We start from the raw sequence: 17,486 nt of genomic DNA, 5'->3' as shown, positions 1-17,486 counted from the left end.
TAAGCTAATGTGAAAAAAAATCACACTGAACAAATAAATAGCGTTGCAGCATCAATCTGTCATGATTTTTCACTCTCCTCTTGAAACCAACAGCTAACCTTCCTCTGTTACTGTCTTTTCTGCTACTGTTAGGTAGCATAGGCTACTATGATTAAGGTTGCAAAATCTAATATGATTAAACCTGAAGCTAAGCCTGAATCTAATATGATTAGGATATTGCATAAGTACTAGAACAGGGTTAATAGCTTAAATAAAAACTACATGATAGTTCAATCGTAAATTCAAATATTGGATTGTACAACACTGAGTCAGGAGAATTTATTACAAATTTTGCAAGTCAGTTGGAGATCATATTTGCTGTTATGATTGTCTGATGTATTAAGGAGGGGATGTAATAATAAAATTACCAGAGAGAAACAAAAACTCATTTTACAAATGTTCCTGACTCAAATGGCCTTAGCTTCCTAGTATGTTGTGTGCACTTTCATGCTTCTGTGTGCTTTGCTGTTGACATGCACATTCAGGTAGCTAATGTCACAGCGGAAAAACACACACTGTCTAGCATTGGACAAGAGCCTGTGCATTGTGCATCCTCTATCACAGGAAAAGCTACAGCAGAGGATAGTTAGTACGGGATTGCACAAACTCATGTTCTTTGCCTTGAGATAGAGATTTCTGAGGTGCATGTCCGTCTCTGCAAAGATGTGACTGAGTGTGGGACATAAACTAAAGCTAAACTTTAACTTCATCCTTTTCTTATCTTGCCCTTCCTACATCCTACTTTCTTTGTAATAACATTGCTCGTTTTAAAATAATTTTGTATATAAAGACCTTTGTTCAGTGTCTGCTGCTAGAAGAATCTCATCTAAGACAATAGATCATAACTCCTTTTATATGATAACATGGGTCAAATTTTATGTACATTCTCTCCATTAAGTCCAATAGGAACATAATTGTCAACCAACCTGTCAACAAACGCATGGTGAAGAAGAAAAATGGGATCATTGGCAGATCCCTGTACCTGAGACATTGTTCCATTCATATATATATGCAAGGCATTATGCATGCTGCTTTGAGAGGCATCTGCTATCCCAGTGAGTGGATTAGCAAATCCTGTTGATTAAAAAAAAAGAAGAAAATGAGTTAGTTCGGAAGTGATTGAAAATCCAAGTCATTGTATAATTTAATTTACAAATACAGTGAAATGTCTGACTTAAATTAGTAAAATCAATAATGAACTTCATTGTACTATATTTATCATCTGAATAGCTGGAGACTGTTCAATAATCTTTGTGTGATTGAATGGCATTAATTTGGGTAAAATAGATACATTAATTAGATGAAATAGGCTGAGCCAATTTGCTTTCCCCCCTGTGGCTCCTGCTTATTTTTCTTACTTTTGCGACTGAAAAGTCATCAGAACATTTAAAAATAATCCTCACAGTCACTCTTACTTCAATTTGTAGCAGATCTCTCTAACCTGTTACATGAACTCCTGTCTTCCAGTTCCAGAGAACACTTTTCACTTTCTCTTGTGGTTTCAGAGAGTACAGAAAAAGTTTGACCTCCCCCATTTCAAATCATCTTTGACTATCCTAAGGATTCCAAATAATTCTGTTTAGTTTTGCAAATATTAATTTCAAAGTTCATGTTCCGTATGTGGTGTCAGGAATGATAGTCTTGTGAGTAATCATTATATGACTTTTTAATGTTAACAATGGTAACTGCTTATTGGGACACGTATTCCTCAGTCTCCACAGCAGCTTGTGATTAGATATTCTAACAGCAATAGAACAGAAGTTCAGAGTTTTGAGTTTACTGAGGCCATTCAGGTGCAATAGGAATTTCATTTCTGTAAGTTGTGTATTAATGTGTGAGCTCTGTCATTTTGTGCTGTTTGTCACATATCCCTTTGGAAAGAGGTAGGTTCCTATATAATTTCAGAAGACATGTAAATGCACAGGAGAGACAGAGCCACACAATCAAGTTCTAGTGCAAACTTACATTGTGGTCAGGAACCAAGTTTGGGGAGTATGGCTAAATGCCATGATTAAATTTAAAACATTTGAAATATTCAACAGAAACTGTGATTAAGATGATGATCTAAATTAAAGTTACAATAAAAATAATTACACTATGGCTTAGGAGGGGTAGCTAGGACTTCATTTCTGGCATTGAGAGACATCTGCCTCTGATTTGATGATTTTAGCCCTTTCTATACTCTGTGAAATTGTGATTTTCCTAGCTTTTTACTTTTTGAGTATTATGATTAGTGATACATTAAACCTGTGACTATAGAGTGGGTTGAAATTATGGTTTTGTAAAAATTAAGGAAAAAATAAAGGGTTTGAGAGAGTGAGACGAAATACTGTTATTTTCTTAGAATTGTATGTATGAATTACATGAAATTGTTTCTCTTCACATTAATAAAAATTTTAAAAAAGAAAATTCTGTTTTTAAAAATAGAATTGAAGAGAAGTTTAGTTTGCTTTGACAATTGTAAGGCTAAGTAACTATATCACTTGATTTACAACTAGAGTTGAAAGTCTGATCTACTGTTGTAAATGTGATATTTACTCTGTGTAGGCATTTTTCTGAGTTTGGCATGATTAATTCATATTACATTGAGAAGAATGCCATAAAATTGGGTAGCTGAATTGCTATAGACTTAATAACAAAGTACTTAGAATTGGCAAGGAATTGATCTAAGGTCAAAGGACAAATGTGGAGTTGAAGTTGGGACTGAAATCTGTTTTATAAGTCCTAAAGGCAGTGATTTGTGACTTTTCTGTGTGGTTATAAATCATTTCTCATCCAGGGCAACATTCTGTAGAGCCATGTTCCTTAAACTTATTTCTTAATACCAAAATGTTGGGCCCGGCGGCGTGGCCTAGTGGCTAAGGTCCTCGCCTTGAACACACCGGGATCCCATATAGGCGCTGGTTCTAATCCCGGCAGCTCCACTTCCTCTCTATCTCTCCTCCTCCCTGTATATCTGACTTTGTAATAAAAAAAAAATAAATCTTTAAAAAAACCAAAATGTTTATTTTAGAGACAGAGAAACAGCAAGAGAGACAATCCTGGCAGAAGAACGCAAAGACAGAGTGAGCCGCCATCCAGAGTCACCCTAGAAGTCTGCCATGGTCAGGACTAAGCCAGGCTGAGAATGGGAACTAAGATTTAGTCTAGGTCTCCCACGCAGCAAGCAGGAGCTCACTTGACCCTACTAACTCCCAGCGACTACATTAGCAGGAAACTCCAACTTGGGGACTGCAACTTAGAATGAGGGTATCTTAACTGGCATCTTATCTGATAGACCAAATGTCCCACCTTTGACAAATTTTGCCTTCAAAGTAGCATCAAAAAATGCTTTAGAAACAAAATTAGTGTATGTTCTCACATATTTTAAAGTAGGTTTCAAGCTGCTTTAGTCATAATTGTAAATAGTTTCAGAACATAGAACATTGCAAATAGCATAAACTTCTTTAAAGATGCATCAGTTTAAATAAAGAATGAGTATGTCTTTACCACAGTTATCCACAGGAGATGTACCTCAACACATTTCTGTTTGCATCCGGTAAATTCATGGAGCTTACTTTTTACTTTTAACCTCCAATTTGTATTATGTTTCTGATAGTTATACCTATTGTTACATAATTTATGCTGGAGGTATTTTAAAATTGAAAAGAATCTGAAAGAAATTAGCCAAATACCACTCCAGGGTGGAGCAGGTGGTATAAGGAGGAAGCTTGGATCCCAACCATGAAGACTCCCAGACCTTCACCACAAACTATTAATACGAGCAACAAGGACTACATCCCAACTGCCAAGGAGGCCACAGGGAATTGGATGCCCTCGGAGGCTGAGTACTCTGAGGTCACTCACCCCCAACCGGAGCTTCCGCAGGGGATGGAAGAAGTCCAAACACTACCATGCAGAAACCATCATCATCAGAAAGACAACCAGAAGCCCTGAGCGGTTCACAGAAACAGAAGAACAATAAACGTCCTTCGGGACCAGGGAGGAGAGCTTTCTCTGGTCCGAGCCTGGCTCCAACTCTGGACCCCCACCCTCCCTCGCAGTGACCATTGGGACCGCTCCGAAAACCCCTCATAGCAAACAAACAATCATACAAACTAAAAAAACCTAAAATAAATAGACAGACAACAAAAAGTAGAGCTTGGAATCTGATAGGAAAGAGCTGGCGTGGATTGGCTCATGCCTCGCTGGGTGGGACACAAAGATTAATCACTCCTCACCATGGTGCTGGGGATTTCCCTGCACAACCCCCCCCCCAAAAAATGTTCTGCACCTTAATTGTCGACAAATATCTTGTTAGAGTTACAAGCCAGTCTAGATTACCCTAAAATCTGCCAAGATCAGCAAAATTATACTTCAACACAACAAATGGCTAAATACGAAAATGAAATAGACACGAGAGAGCTGAATGGTACCTTATAGCCATTTTAAGGTATAGAGCAGCCGGTCCTGTATATAAACTAAAATTGAAATGTCAATGAGCTAATCAGAGGTTGTGGTTAAGAACTTGCTTTTATTTATTTATTTATTTATTTAATTTTTTTTTTAACATACTGGTTACTCACAACCATGTCAATTCCATAATGTTGCAAACTGCTGTTGATGTTATATTGGGACTCTTAATTGACTGTGATGATATTCTACCAGCTCTAACTTCGGACCAGAAATGGTCTCTCCAAGAAACTGTTCAACCCATCTGGACAACAAGTAGCTGGACTCTATGCTTGGTATACGTATGCAAGGAAAGAATCCTGATTGAATTTGAACTGTAATACTGCATCAAGGTGGAGGAATCCACCAGGGGGGAGGGGGACGGGTGGGGAGATTCCCAGAGCCTATGAAACTGTCACATAATGCAAAATAATTAATAATAATAATAATAATAAAAAGAAATTAGCCAAATACTACAAAATTTTGGTTAAAAAACGGATAAGTTCAGATTTACTATACAATATTAGTCGTTACAGTTAATAAACTACATATTGTATTCTAGAATTTCAAAATGGTACATTTTAAATATCACCACCAAACTATGCTTAAAATATGAGGAAATTATATATTAGTTAATTAACTAAATGTCATTCCACTACTATACATACATGCATCAAAAACATGCTATATAACATAAATACATATAAATTGTATTTTTGCTATAATAAAAATAATTTATCATGAAAGTATTATATAAAATTAATTATATAAATTTTAATTAATTAATTAATTATATAAAATTAAGTTTTTAAAAATTTTTGTTGGAACATTAGTCTGATATGGTGAAGAGTAGTCATTGACATTTTTAATATACAACTGATCAAAATTGTTGATCAGCATGACATTTTTTAAGAAAATACTAATATCAAGGCAAATTTTTCTGAAAATACATTTTCTAATATTGCCAAAAGACTGTTTAAATTCATACACACATTTATCAATCAATGGTTATTTGCTAAAATGGAAAAAATTATTGTAAATATTGTCAATTTAAACATATTTGCTGAGAAATTATTTTCATAAGTATTTAGATAAAAATAAAAAAATAAGAATTTTGTTTAACTACATAAACTTGTTTGACTTACATATGAAATAAGTAATATCATCCAGGATAAATGTAGTGTTTATGATCTGATCTATCAGTACTCAATTCAACCAAGAATTATATAACAAAATACATTTTACATATTTTGAATGTGTAAACCACTTGGCTTGTAAGAAGTTTGTCACTTACTTATTAAAGTCATTCAGTGTAGCAACACAGGCACCAAAATTTTGAAATTCCTTTTGCTTGACACACTGGAAGTTTTAAATCTTTCTGAGAACTCACTAAGTTGGGAATGAATTCAGCATTGAGAAGTATGCCTTTTCCATGGTAAGTCGGAAAGGGAGATTATGGAAGGGGAGATTGTAAAGCGCCTCCAGAGGCCTTCTCAGGCTAAGTTTAGAAATGTATGCTTGGGAGGAAGGTCTGAGAACACACTTTTTAAATTCCATTTTATCACCACTAAAGGAGCCTTTGCAAACCTACTATTGTCTGTTTATCCATTTTGTTTTGTTTTCACCCTCTATTTTATTTTTACTTTTATGGTACAATTCCAAAGGCTCTGGGATTTCCCCTGCCCCTCCCCATATTCCCTCCACCAAACTTATTTCACCCATATTACAACAGTATAGTCCTTCATAAGCAGTCATAAGTCCATCATTCTGTTGTTTAAGTGTGCCCTGACATCGCTAGTACAGACAATCGCTGACAGTACAGCATCCTATTGTCAAGATATATCCAATGTTTTCATTGCGAGTCCAACTATGATTTGCAAGTAGAGATGCCTGCCGCGTTGTATTTTCACATGTAGATATAATAGTCTCTATTGCACAGTGACTATACATCCCCTTGAATGAGAAGCCATAAAACAAAATCAGCAACAGAAGTAAAGATAAAATAAAAGATTTACAGTACCATGGAGTTATGTTACATGCTATTGAATAACTAATGTGTTGATGAAGAAATTTTTAAAAAAGCTTTTTGGAGAAAATGATGCTACTGTGTGATCGATGAGTCAGTCAACAATTTTAAATGAGAAAAAGTATTCTGAGTAAATGAAAATAAACAATATCAAAACCCATAGGTTGCAGCAAATGCAGCATTGAAAGGGTTATTGATCTTATAATTTGCATGAAGTTTGCCTTATATCAGAGTGAACATATGGTATCCATTTTTTTAAAAGATACTTTTCCAAAGAATTTGCCAAACTGAGGAGTCCTGTGTTTAAATTCTATACTGTTTGATAAAGTTGGAGCATTGTTAATTTATCTTTTCTGAGTTTTAGTTTCTTCTATGACAAGAAAGGGGTTGGCTAATGACCAGCTCTAGGACTGTGGTTGGGATACATTCTGACAGCAGGTGTGAAAGCATCCAGTGTAGAACTGGTATCAAATACATGCTTCCTGAAGAGTTACTGTTGTTTCCTTCTTCTGTTTAGATAGTTTCACCTACTTAAAGGACATGTAACAGAGAGGAAAGAAGGGAGGAAAGGAAGGAGAAAAAGAAATCCTTTGTCCTCAAGCAGCCAGGTCTGGGTCTGGCTAAAGGCAGGATCCTGGAAATCCATCTAGGTTTCCCATTTGGCAGGCAGAATCCGAGAGTTGGGCCGTAATTTTCTGCATCCCAGGTACATCATCAGAGAGCTGGATTCAAAATGGCAGAACCAGGATGCAAACTGACATTTCGATATGAGATGGGATATTCCAAGTCAACAGCTCAACCCACTGTGATACAATGTTTACCTCTACTACACCTGTTATTAAGTTGCAGATAATATATTGGTCTTTATCCTAAATTAAAGTGGAGTATTCCCATTCCAGAGAGTTTTTGTTGTTATTGTTGCAAACCCCACCCTCCTTCTTCCGGGTCTAGTTTAGCAGCAGACACCTTCCTCTCTTATGAATTCCATTCCTTTACAGAAAACTACTTGTTACTTGCTGTTATTTAACACCCCACAAAGCAGACTAGATTGTATTCTAAGAATGTTTTCAGTAAGTCTAGTATTTCCTCACTTATTACTTATGCTGATTGCAGATATTGCATCTAGAAATGCCATTTAGATAAGAAATACATGGATTTATCAGAATACAGTGTGATATGTTCTTAATGCAATAGTTCAAAGTTCCAGTTAAACAATCTTGCTTCTGATAGTAAAGGATTGTTAATATAGACATTATGTGTTATTTTTTAACAATTGTAAATGAATTGAAATTTTAAGCAATTTGGAAATGCCACATAAATAGGGACCAGTTTGCTTTGCATTTCTATGATCAAAATGAAGGCCTTGTGTATCTTTGCAATTGTTAATTCATTTAAATTTAAAGATTTATTATTTTTTTAAAAGTCAGCGCTATAGGAAGAGAGGAACACACACACACACACTCTCTCTCTCACTCTCACTCTCACTCTCTCTGGGTCTTCCACCTGGATTACAGGTTTCCAAGCACTTCAGCCATCTTCCACTCTTATCTCCAAAGAAGCTGAGAGTTGGTTTGGAAGTGGAGCAGCCAGAATATGTATTGCAGGCCCATATGGGATGCCAGCATTGAAGGTGGCTTTATTGCTGTGCACAATGCTAGTCCCACACCTTTGTATTTAAAAGAAAAACAAATACAAAGTATTTATCAATCATTCGTCTATACACAGAGATTGGAAATAAGAATCGTAAGCAATATAAAGAACTTTCACAGAACCTTACTATGATATTTATCAAGTAACAAAACAGAGGAAATTTTATTGGATGCAAATAACATTGAAGTGTAAGTTTATTTTGGATTTTACCTCTTCATACGAATCTATTTTGCTTATTTTGGTTGTCAAAATTTCTTTGTGTAGAAGAAAAAAAGGATTATACCAACATCAGATTACACTGACATCGGTAGCTTTTCTTGCTGATAATGTATTCTCTTTCAGAAGAATTAGTCAAAGAGGAAATTGTAGGCACCAAGTTGTGGCAATTCTACATATCCAGCGTTTTATATATGTCTTTCATATATGTGGTCTCATTTGCATCACAGTTAACATTTTGAAATGAATATTATCAATCATTTCAAATTTACTTGTGAGAAACTGCAGTTTATAAAATGTATACAACACACTTAAATTCAAGTTAGCCATTGGAGATTGATGAATTGATTGCAGCTCTGATGCCAAAATCAGCATTTGTTTCTGTACACCAGGGCTGGGTCTGTCGATGCAGAATTGCCAACACACCCTCATTCTCAAAATCCACCAAATAATAGCTCCCTTCTGAATGTGTTATTGCCCTATGCTTAGCCAGGAATTCCCCATGGACAAAAAGCCTGAACTGGTTTAAATCATTTGTACAGCAGGAAGCTTTTTTTGTCAGATTCACCTCTTCAAAAAACTTTCTTTTTATTAAGTTATTCAATTTTTAATAAAATTATGGAAAGACTCTTCTATATAGATATAAACATATAGATGATATAGATAACTATAACCTTTTTTTCCTCCAAAGGCAGTACAAAGGATTTGAACAGGTGATGCCGTATTGCAATGGCTTAAAGGAAACCTGTAAAGGTAAGGAAAACTTTCATTATCTTGAATGAGGTGATTGTTATGTAAGCATTATACATATGCTCAAACCTTTTAAATATGTATTTTTGTACATAAATTATTAAATATATCAATTGATTTGTTTGAAAATAGTAAAAAGCATTCTAATCAGTCATTAGGGAACTTGTTAGCAGTCATAGATGTCAAACCGACTCAATGTTCTTTTACAAAGGTTGGTGGCAGTTTCCCAAGATATTTTGTGTTATCCCTGGCATTTGCGTGTTGCATTCTCATGGGAAATTAATAAACACAGCTTCAACTCAGTGGCAATAGAAAATTTCAATCATTAAGCAATCTTTTTAATGTCTTCCAATATACTGCTCTACAGGGTTTTTATTTGTTTGTTGTTTTAAATATTTACACTGAGCTTTAATATCTAGAGATTTGGTTTAAATTGGTCTAGAATTAGACTCAAGCACTCCAAGTTTCTAAAGCAATCTCAGTGATTCTAATGTACAACCAGAATTTAAATTCATATGATTAGGCAAATTACTCTTTATTCCCTAATCTAAAGCCATGCTTCAAAAATCTTATCTCTGATAGTTGGGCAAAGCTAGGCTGTAACACCCACCAGTGAGAGTTGAAACTGGGGGAAGGCATGCCATGCAAGGCTGCAGCATTGATGGCAAAAGCCAAGCTGGATGATGGTTATGCCTGCCTGGATTGGATCAACTATTGGCATGAACAAGATCTGTGGCTGGGAGTAAGCCTGGTCAGGGAGCTAAGGGGACAATCTTGCTGGGCTGTGCTTCCCACTAGTGAGAACGGGAGCTAGAATGCAGGCAATGAACTGGGATGGACATGGCTGCAGTATCCTTTGGTGTGGGTGTGGACTGGTTCTGGGGTGTGCCACATTGAGATAGGCTCCAGCACCTGCTGGTACTCACAAAAGCCAGGGTAGTTGTAGGAGAGGCTGGACGAGATCTTTGCACCTGCTGAATCATGTGATAACTTGTCTGAGGGTGGACCAGGTATGGCTGGACTATAACACACAACAGTAAGAGCCAGAATGGGTGCCGGCTTGCTGGGCAAGACTACTGTCCCTTCCAGGGCAGGTGGTGGGCCAAGTTAGCTTGAGCCAAGAACTCACCATTATGCATGGGATCTGATAATTGGAGGTGACCTGATAAAGGAGCTGGGGGATCACTTCTGTTAGGATACAGTCATGGGTTCAGCTGGCCTCCAGTGCCCATTGATGTCTATGAAAACTGAATGAAACCAGTCTGTTACACATGCCGGCATTCACAGGAACCAGGGCTGCAAGCGGGCCTGGTGAGGTTTAATGGGGGTTATTCCAACTAGACTGCAGCTCCCTCTGGTGTGTGTGAGGGCACATGGGTTGGGGGCAGAGTTTGGCTGCATTGCATCATGCATTGGCTTGCATTTGAGATGAATTTTGGGGACAGAACCAATCACTTGACTGCAACCACTAGTGTGTGTGTTGGGGGGTGCTGATGTGGGTGATGGACTGAGTCGGACCCCACACTGGGTAGTACACACAGGAGTCATATCTGGGGTCATCTCTGGCTAGGTTTCTTTTGTGACCCTCTCAAGCTGGATCACTGGACTCAGAATTCCAACCATGGCGAAAATGACAGTATATATATTCTGACCTTAGAGTGCATGTCTCACAACTGTGTCTCCTCAGTTGCTGAGACCTGCACAGTGAACAGCATGCCTGATGCTCATTGGGGAAATGAAAACAAGTTCATGAAGGCCTGCACAGGATATCTAGTGCCATGGAGGGCAGAACAAATTGGGTAGTTCCCCCAAGAAGTATCTGCATGAATTGAGACTCTAAGGTGAACTATGTTAGTCAATGGACCTTGGAAGGATTTCCTCAGTCTTGGAGTAATGAAATCAGCAGCATGTCAGAATTATCAAAACTACTTAACCAGTACCCTCAGGACATTGGGGACCCTGGGATGACATAGGGTTGCTTTCTCCTATCCCCAGCTAATGATGCATTTGGGTTGCTGTGAGCGGCCCTCTCCTCTTCTCTTTCCGCTTTCCCCAGATACCAGATATCCACTTCCCCCATTCCTCCATCCTTCCCACCCTTATTGGTTGTCCACATGGGCACGCATGCCATTGAACTATAAATATCATAAAAAATAAAATGAATTTATTATTTTAAAGAATGCAAAGTACTGTACGTATGAGGTAGATGAAATTTGTTTCCTTTATATAAATTAAAAAATTTAAAATAGCTACACAAAAATTCTTTAAAGTTTTTCACATCAAAAAGTAATAAAATCTTTTAAAAATACTTATATAATAGACCATGGTGTTACTGTATTGCTGAAATAAATGAAAATATATATAAAAAAGTGACCTATGAATGTAATTTGAAAGAAAATGACTGATTTGAGTACCTTTACCAATGATAAAATTTGAGTTTTTAAGCAAAAGTTAGAATTCTAAAAAAATTGGTTTCGTCACCATGAAGATATAAAGGAATGCAACTTCAATAATGCTTAGTGTGATGCTTCAACATTTAGAACTGCTTAACTTGCTGTTTGGCAAATGAACCATACTTGAGGTTATAAAATCATCCTATTTGTAATTTAATGCAAAGCAATGGATTTTTAATGCAGCAAATAAAAACTTTATGATTTCATCTTTTCAAGTGAAATGAAACTTAATTATCATTTGCTGTTAGAGTAAAAAAACTATCATATAGTTATCTGTAATAGTTTCAATGATAGTTTTCCTAATCAATTGCATAATTGTATGAGGACAGATTTCCTCCAAGATCTCCACCTGAATAAGCATACCAGGCTACGCTGAAAATGTGTAATGCAGTGCCATTTCACTTACTATTTCTAAAAATATTTTAACACTATGTGACTTATACTACCACAAAATGAGTTTATTGTTATTGCTGCACTTGACCAATGAATATTCTCAAGATTTTCCAGTTTAACATTGAAAATGCTATATTACTACAAAAATATCCTACGTAAATAAAAGCTTCCAGTAGTCCTCATTGCAAGCATTTTAAGTAGATGCTTAAACCTACATGTTGGCATTGACCTCTATTGAAAATTAAGAAAGTGTTTAATATGCATTGAAAACTGTTCATCTCTCTATAACACCTGGAGACTTTCCACTCATATTTTAAGTTAATAAATGTATAAAAATAGAAGTACTACCTTATTTCAAGTTTTCATTACTAGCAGATAGTGCTATTTTCCCAAATTATGTATCTCAATAAAGTATCCACATTTCAAATGCTTTAATTCAGATTTGTAATAAATGGATTCTTACTTTACTCTGTGAAGATTTCTGGGGTCATAAACTGAACTGACAAGCAACGAGACTCTCCCTTGGAAAACTGTTGTTTTCCACAACATGGAGGTGTATAACCTCGGCTAGAATAGAAGTTTAGAAGATTATTGAGAGCAGAGGGAGGGAGGGATATGTTTTTGTGTTTGTGATATAATTGTCTATACATACATCTTCACAATAGTGTAAATGTGTGATTATAAACGAACTTACAAATAAGCACGATATGCAGAATGTTAAAATGAATACTCAGATTCAGTTGTTTAAGGATTTATGATCCATGTTTCAGAGGACCTTGAATGGTTCCTCTCTAATTTGAAAAGTTTGTTTTTCTTTATTCTTTTTCTTTTGCTTCTCTCCTTTCGCCTCAAAGCCTCATACCTAAAATAGTATTTGGAGCAATATTTTTTTCATTTTTCTTTGTTTTATAAAACTTCTGTGATAAAAACATGTAATCTACCATCTTATCAATTTTACAATGTACAGTTGAGCAGTGTTAAGGTTATTTACATTGTTATACAAGCGGCCTTCATAACTTTATTCTTCATTGGAAAAATTGATCATAGAAACGATCCATTTCTCTCAAATTGTTGACAACTGCTGTTCTAATTTCTCTTTCTATGAATTCGAGTATTTTAGGAAACTCAGATCAGTGTAATCATAAGGCTTTGTTTTGTTTTGTTTGTTTTGTTTTGTTTCCACTTACCACTGGCCTGTTTTAGCTTAGCATAGTATCCCAAGATTCTCATATGTACATATGGATGCAGAGATCTTAAACACTCATCCATAGAAAGATGCTTAGGTTGTTCTCATCTTTTAGGGCTGTGAATAATGCTGCTATGGATGTGGGTGTGAGAATATCTTTGAACCTGTGACTTTATTCACACCATCTTGACATTTACATGAGATCCTACTGTAATGTACTGCTATGTAGCATACATTTATACTCTGTATTTACTGACATGTATATCTACATATTGTCCGCAGTACAGTGATCCTTACTTTTTTTTCCCAGTAATTTAAAAATGGCAATGTTCTCTTCCAATGAAAGAGATACATTCAAAGTAAACCTAACTGGAAAGCAAGGCACTTCACACTGGACTATACATTTTATATAGAGTGTTCCCTTTAGCTCTGACAATTTGAAGAAAAGACAAAAAGGCTTCTTTTCCATAAAATCAGTTCCAAATGGAAAAAATAAACTGTCTCCTAAACTCATTAGAATATTTACTGAAGTGGCCAGCACTGTTAATCTGGCTAATCTGCCTGAAAGCACCAGCATTCCACATGGGAGCTGGTTCTTGTTTCAGCTGCTCGATTTCTCATTCAGCTCCATGCCTATGGCCTGGAAAAGCATTGGAGGATGGCCCAAAGCCTGGTACCCCTGGTACCCCTGGTACCCCTAGGAGACCTGGAAGAAACTTCTGGATTCCTACTGTGGATCAACTCAACTCTGGCCATTGAGGCCTTTTGGGTAGTGAGTCAGCAGATGGACGATCTTTCTTCTCTGTCTCTCATTTTCTCAGTAGATCTGGCTTTCCAATAAAAACAAACATATGTAAATCTTTTTTAAAAAGAGACTATTTATGGAGAATTTTGTTTTAGCTGATCATCTTTGAACTGTATTTTATCCTATATTATATCTGCTGTATTCATATTTATAATGATCCTAGTTTTCTTTAATAAATTTATCAGTTAGTGAATATTTCACGAGCACCTATTGTAATGAACCTCTGTGTTTAAGGCTGGGGACATACGATTAAAGTAAAGGTGTTTATATAAATTCTTCCCATTTAAATAATTGGAGATCTCTTTACTGTTTTCATCTGATTGTTTTTCAAACTCCCTGCTGAATTCCTATTTACCTACATATTTCTCATCCTCCTGTTAGCCTATCTCCAAAAATTTTCTCTTGCCCTCTCTGCTTCCTAATTTTTCCATTAAACTTAGACTAACAGAACTCAGTGTATATTTAGTTTCTAAAGTAATCATCAGAGAAGTTAATCATTGATTATTGAGTTGTTAGTAATTGCAGCATAAAATACTGACTACCACTTATTGAAGACATGTTTGAAGTACCTCACAAGCGTTATCTAACTTAACCTTTAAGTAAAACTTATGAATCACTATTATCTATGTTTAGTAGATTGTAAAATCAAGGTTCAGAGAAAGTAAATGATTTGTTATAGGACAGGAGAAGAAGTGGATTCAGAAGCCAGCCACAGGCAGTTTGATTCATTTCCATCAATTCATAAAAATTTCAGACGCTGTGTCCCACCCATTAGCAGTGTTTTTTATGTTAACATTTTTGTAAATTGTATAGACTACTGTGAGTCACCAAGAATTTACTCTAGGATAGATTCCAATAATCTGTACTAAACTAATAGCAGGGATTACTAACTGCTGTTAGCCTGAACTCTATTGGGACTCCTAATTTAGCCTGACAAAATGACAGCCTCTTATAATAAAGGAAATTTTCCTTGTTTTATCTCAGGACATGCTTTTCTCTATTATAAAGTTTACCAATTACACATTTCCAAAATCTTTAACACTCAAATCTAATAGGAGAGCTAAAGTTACATAAATAATTTTAGAAGGTAAAACATCAAAGTTCCTTCATCCTAGGAGCAACTGAAGGTTTACCTCATGGTAAATACATTATGTAGTCTCACTGGGGTTTAAAGAAGTGTGTGTGTGTGTGTGTGTGTGTGTGTGTGTGTGTGTGTGTGTGTGTTGGGGTGGGAGGATTGGTATGAATGACTATGAGAATCAACCAACTGCAGTAACTTGATTTCATGTGCATTTTTTGAAAGGGCAGAATGCAATGGTTGCCTTTGTGTGACATAATTTTTTTCTTCAAGTTAGCAAAATATGCTTCCAGAAACTTTGGTAAAAACAATACTGAAAGTTTACCCATGAATAAATGCTGGGAACACTGAAGCATGAAGATAATTAATCACAATAATAATGGGAAAAAAGGAAATCTTTCTCGTAGATCCTAGCTAATAAATCTGCACTGATAGAAGATAGTTAGGAGATAGTTAGATAAATGATAGATTAGATGGGTAGATAGATTTGAAAAGACTTTTAATAATAGAACCCTGAAATTGCCTAACAAATATAAAAAAAAAGAGTGATTGAGTTAGAAGTTAATTAATGTGGTAACCATCAATGCAAGCTAACTACAGGAGAAAAGTTTGATGAGAGGGAAAATATTTTAATAAGCTTAAAAATTTTCCATGTAAGGGCCTGGCATATTAGCTTAGTGGCTAAAATCCTTACATTGCATGTTCTGGGATCCCATGTGGGCTTTGGTTCGTGTCCCACATATTCCACTTCCCATACAGCTCCATGCTTGTAGCATGGGAAGGCAACAGATGATGGCCCAAAGCCCTGGGTCTCTGCCACTCATAGGAGACCCAGAGGAAGCTCCTGGCTTCGGATTGGCTCATCTCTGGCTATTGCGGCTCCTTGGGGAGTGAACCAGCAGATGAAAGATCTTTCTGCATTTTCTTCTCTCTGTAAATCTGACTTTCCAATAAAAATAAAAAAAAATCTGTTAAAAATCCCCATGTAGACAGTTTATTCAGTGGAAAGTGGAAATCCATAATTAGATAGTGGGAAAATTGGATCACATCTGGAGCAAGTGATCTAAGTTAATACCTCCTATTGAGACAGAATGGTCCCCACAGATGTAATATCCTCTTAGAAAAAAAACACAAAATCCTCTATGCAGAGTTCTGGTTAAGACTGCGTTACCTGGATATAACCATGAGGGAATATCAGGGAAACAGCAAGTGAGAAACGTTCTATTTAAAAAACGAAGAGATAGGCTGCATTCCCAAAATGTCAGTCTCAAGTAACAGAAATCAAAACAAAACTATGGAAATGGGTCACATTAAATGCCACCTGACTGCAGAATGGACATTATCCTAGAAAGCAGAAATGCTATAGAGCATATTGTCAGATCTGCTAGTAAAACTGGGATATAAAACTAAGTTATACAAAACTGTTACATCAATGTGGAATTAACTGACGTTGAATTGTATCTAGTGATTCTATGAGATCATTTCCATGCGTAGATAGAATTTCCATTTTCACACACTGGAATACTTTGGAGTAAAGGTTACACAACTTCCCATGATATTATTCAGAGAGACAGAGATAGAGAAAGGAGCAGGAAAAGATGGAAGCACTAATTGATATAGACAGTTATATGTATGGTTTTTGACCATTTTCATTTTTGCAAATTTCATGTAAGTTTAAATTTTGCTGCAGAGAAACTGAAAGAAGAAATTCAGAATCTCTATTCAGAAAAATAATGTTTCTATTAGGTCAGATAAATGATTTCCATACTTCTCTCACCATGACATGGGTTCCTTAAAATAGGCATGGACAAACTAAATGGTAGATCAGAAGCAGTTTGAAGAATTCTAGCTATTATTCTTGTATTCAATCATCAAATGTTTATTGAATATTTTTTATGTCCCAGATAATATGCTAGGGTATACCTTTTCTGTTTCTGAGGGTCGCATATTAGAGTGTGCATGAGAATAAATTAGCTGGGAGAAAAGAAAAAAAAAACTCACCACAAGCATTTTATTAGCAAATGTTTTGCAGTAGATCTGGCTTCCTTACTGTCCTGAATGGTATAGCTTCATATGTAAAAGCCTGACAGTAAACACATCTTAAACAATCTTTCTTCTTGAGACCCTAAAGGAGTATGTTTTCTCTTATTTCTGTAATGAGTCCATGCTCCTTAATAATGAACAGGTGCAGTGTCACAGATGATTAAAAATCTACTTAACACACAAAATACTTCAGTTCCTTCACAATTTGCAGTGCCTTTAAGGGCATTGTGTTTTTTTTTTTTGTAGTACAATTGTTAGAGTGTACAGTTTCATGGGACATTGAGTCCTTCCAAATGGTAACTAACAGCATCTTACCCTCAGTCTATAGCCCGTAAGACTTCCTGCTACTGTGTGTGGTTTTCCTACATATTCAGAGGCCAACATCAAAGTGCAATGGACAGGACATGGACTTGAAC

General features: G+C 36.0%; 1 protein-coding gene across 1 annotated transcript in view; it reads right to left on the bottom strand.

The window, feature by feature from the left end:
• TYR (tyrosinase) overlaps window positions 1-17,486 on the bottom strand; it is a 65,691-nt gene that overhangs the window by 35,958 nt on the left and 12,247 nt on the right. Inside the window, exon 3 of the mRNA XM_004590015.4 lies at window positions 966-1,113. Within this exon, the coding sequence (XP_004590072.2) occupies window positions 966-1,113 (148 nt within the window). The remainder of the gene's footprint in view (window positions 1-965; window positions 1,114-17,486) is intronic.

Source organism: Ochotona princeps, chromosome 4 (genome assembly GCF_030435755.1).
Source record: "Ochotona princeps isolate mOchPri1 chromosome 4, mOchPri1.hap1, whole genome shotgun sequence".
Classification (NCBI taxonomy): domain Eukaryota; kingdom Metazoa; phylum Chordata; class Mammalia; order Lagomorpha; family Ochotonidae; genus Ochotona; species Ochotona princeps.
The sequence above is the reverse complement of the archived record's forward strand: the minus strand, read 5'-3'. Positions and strand labels throughout refer to the sequence as shown.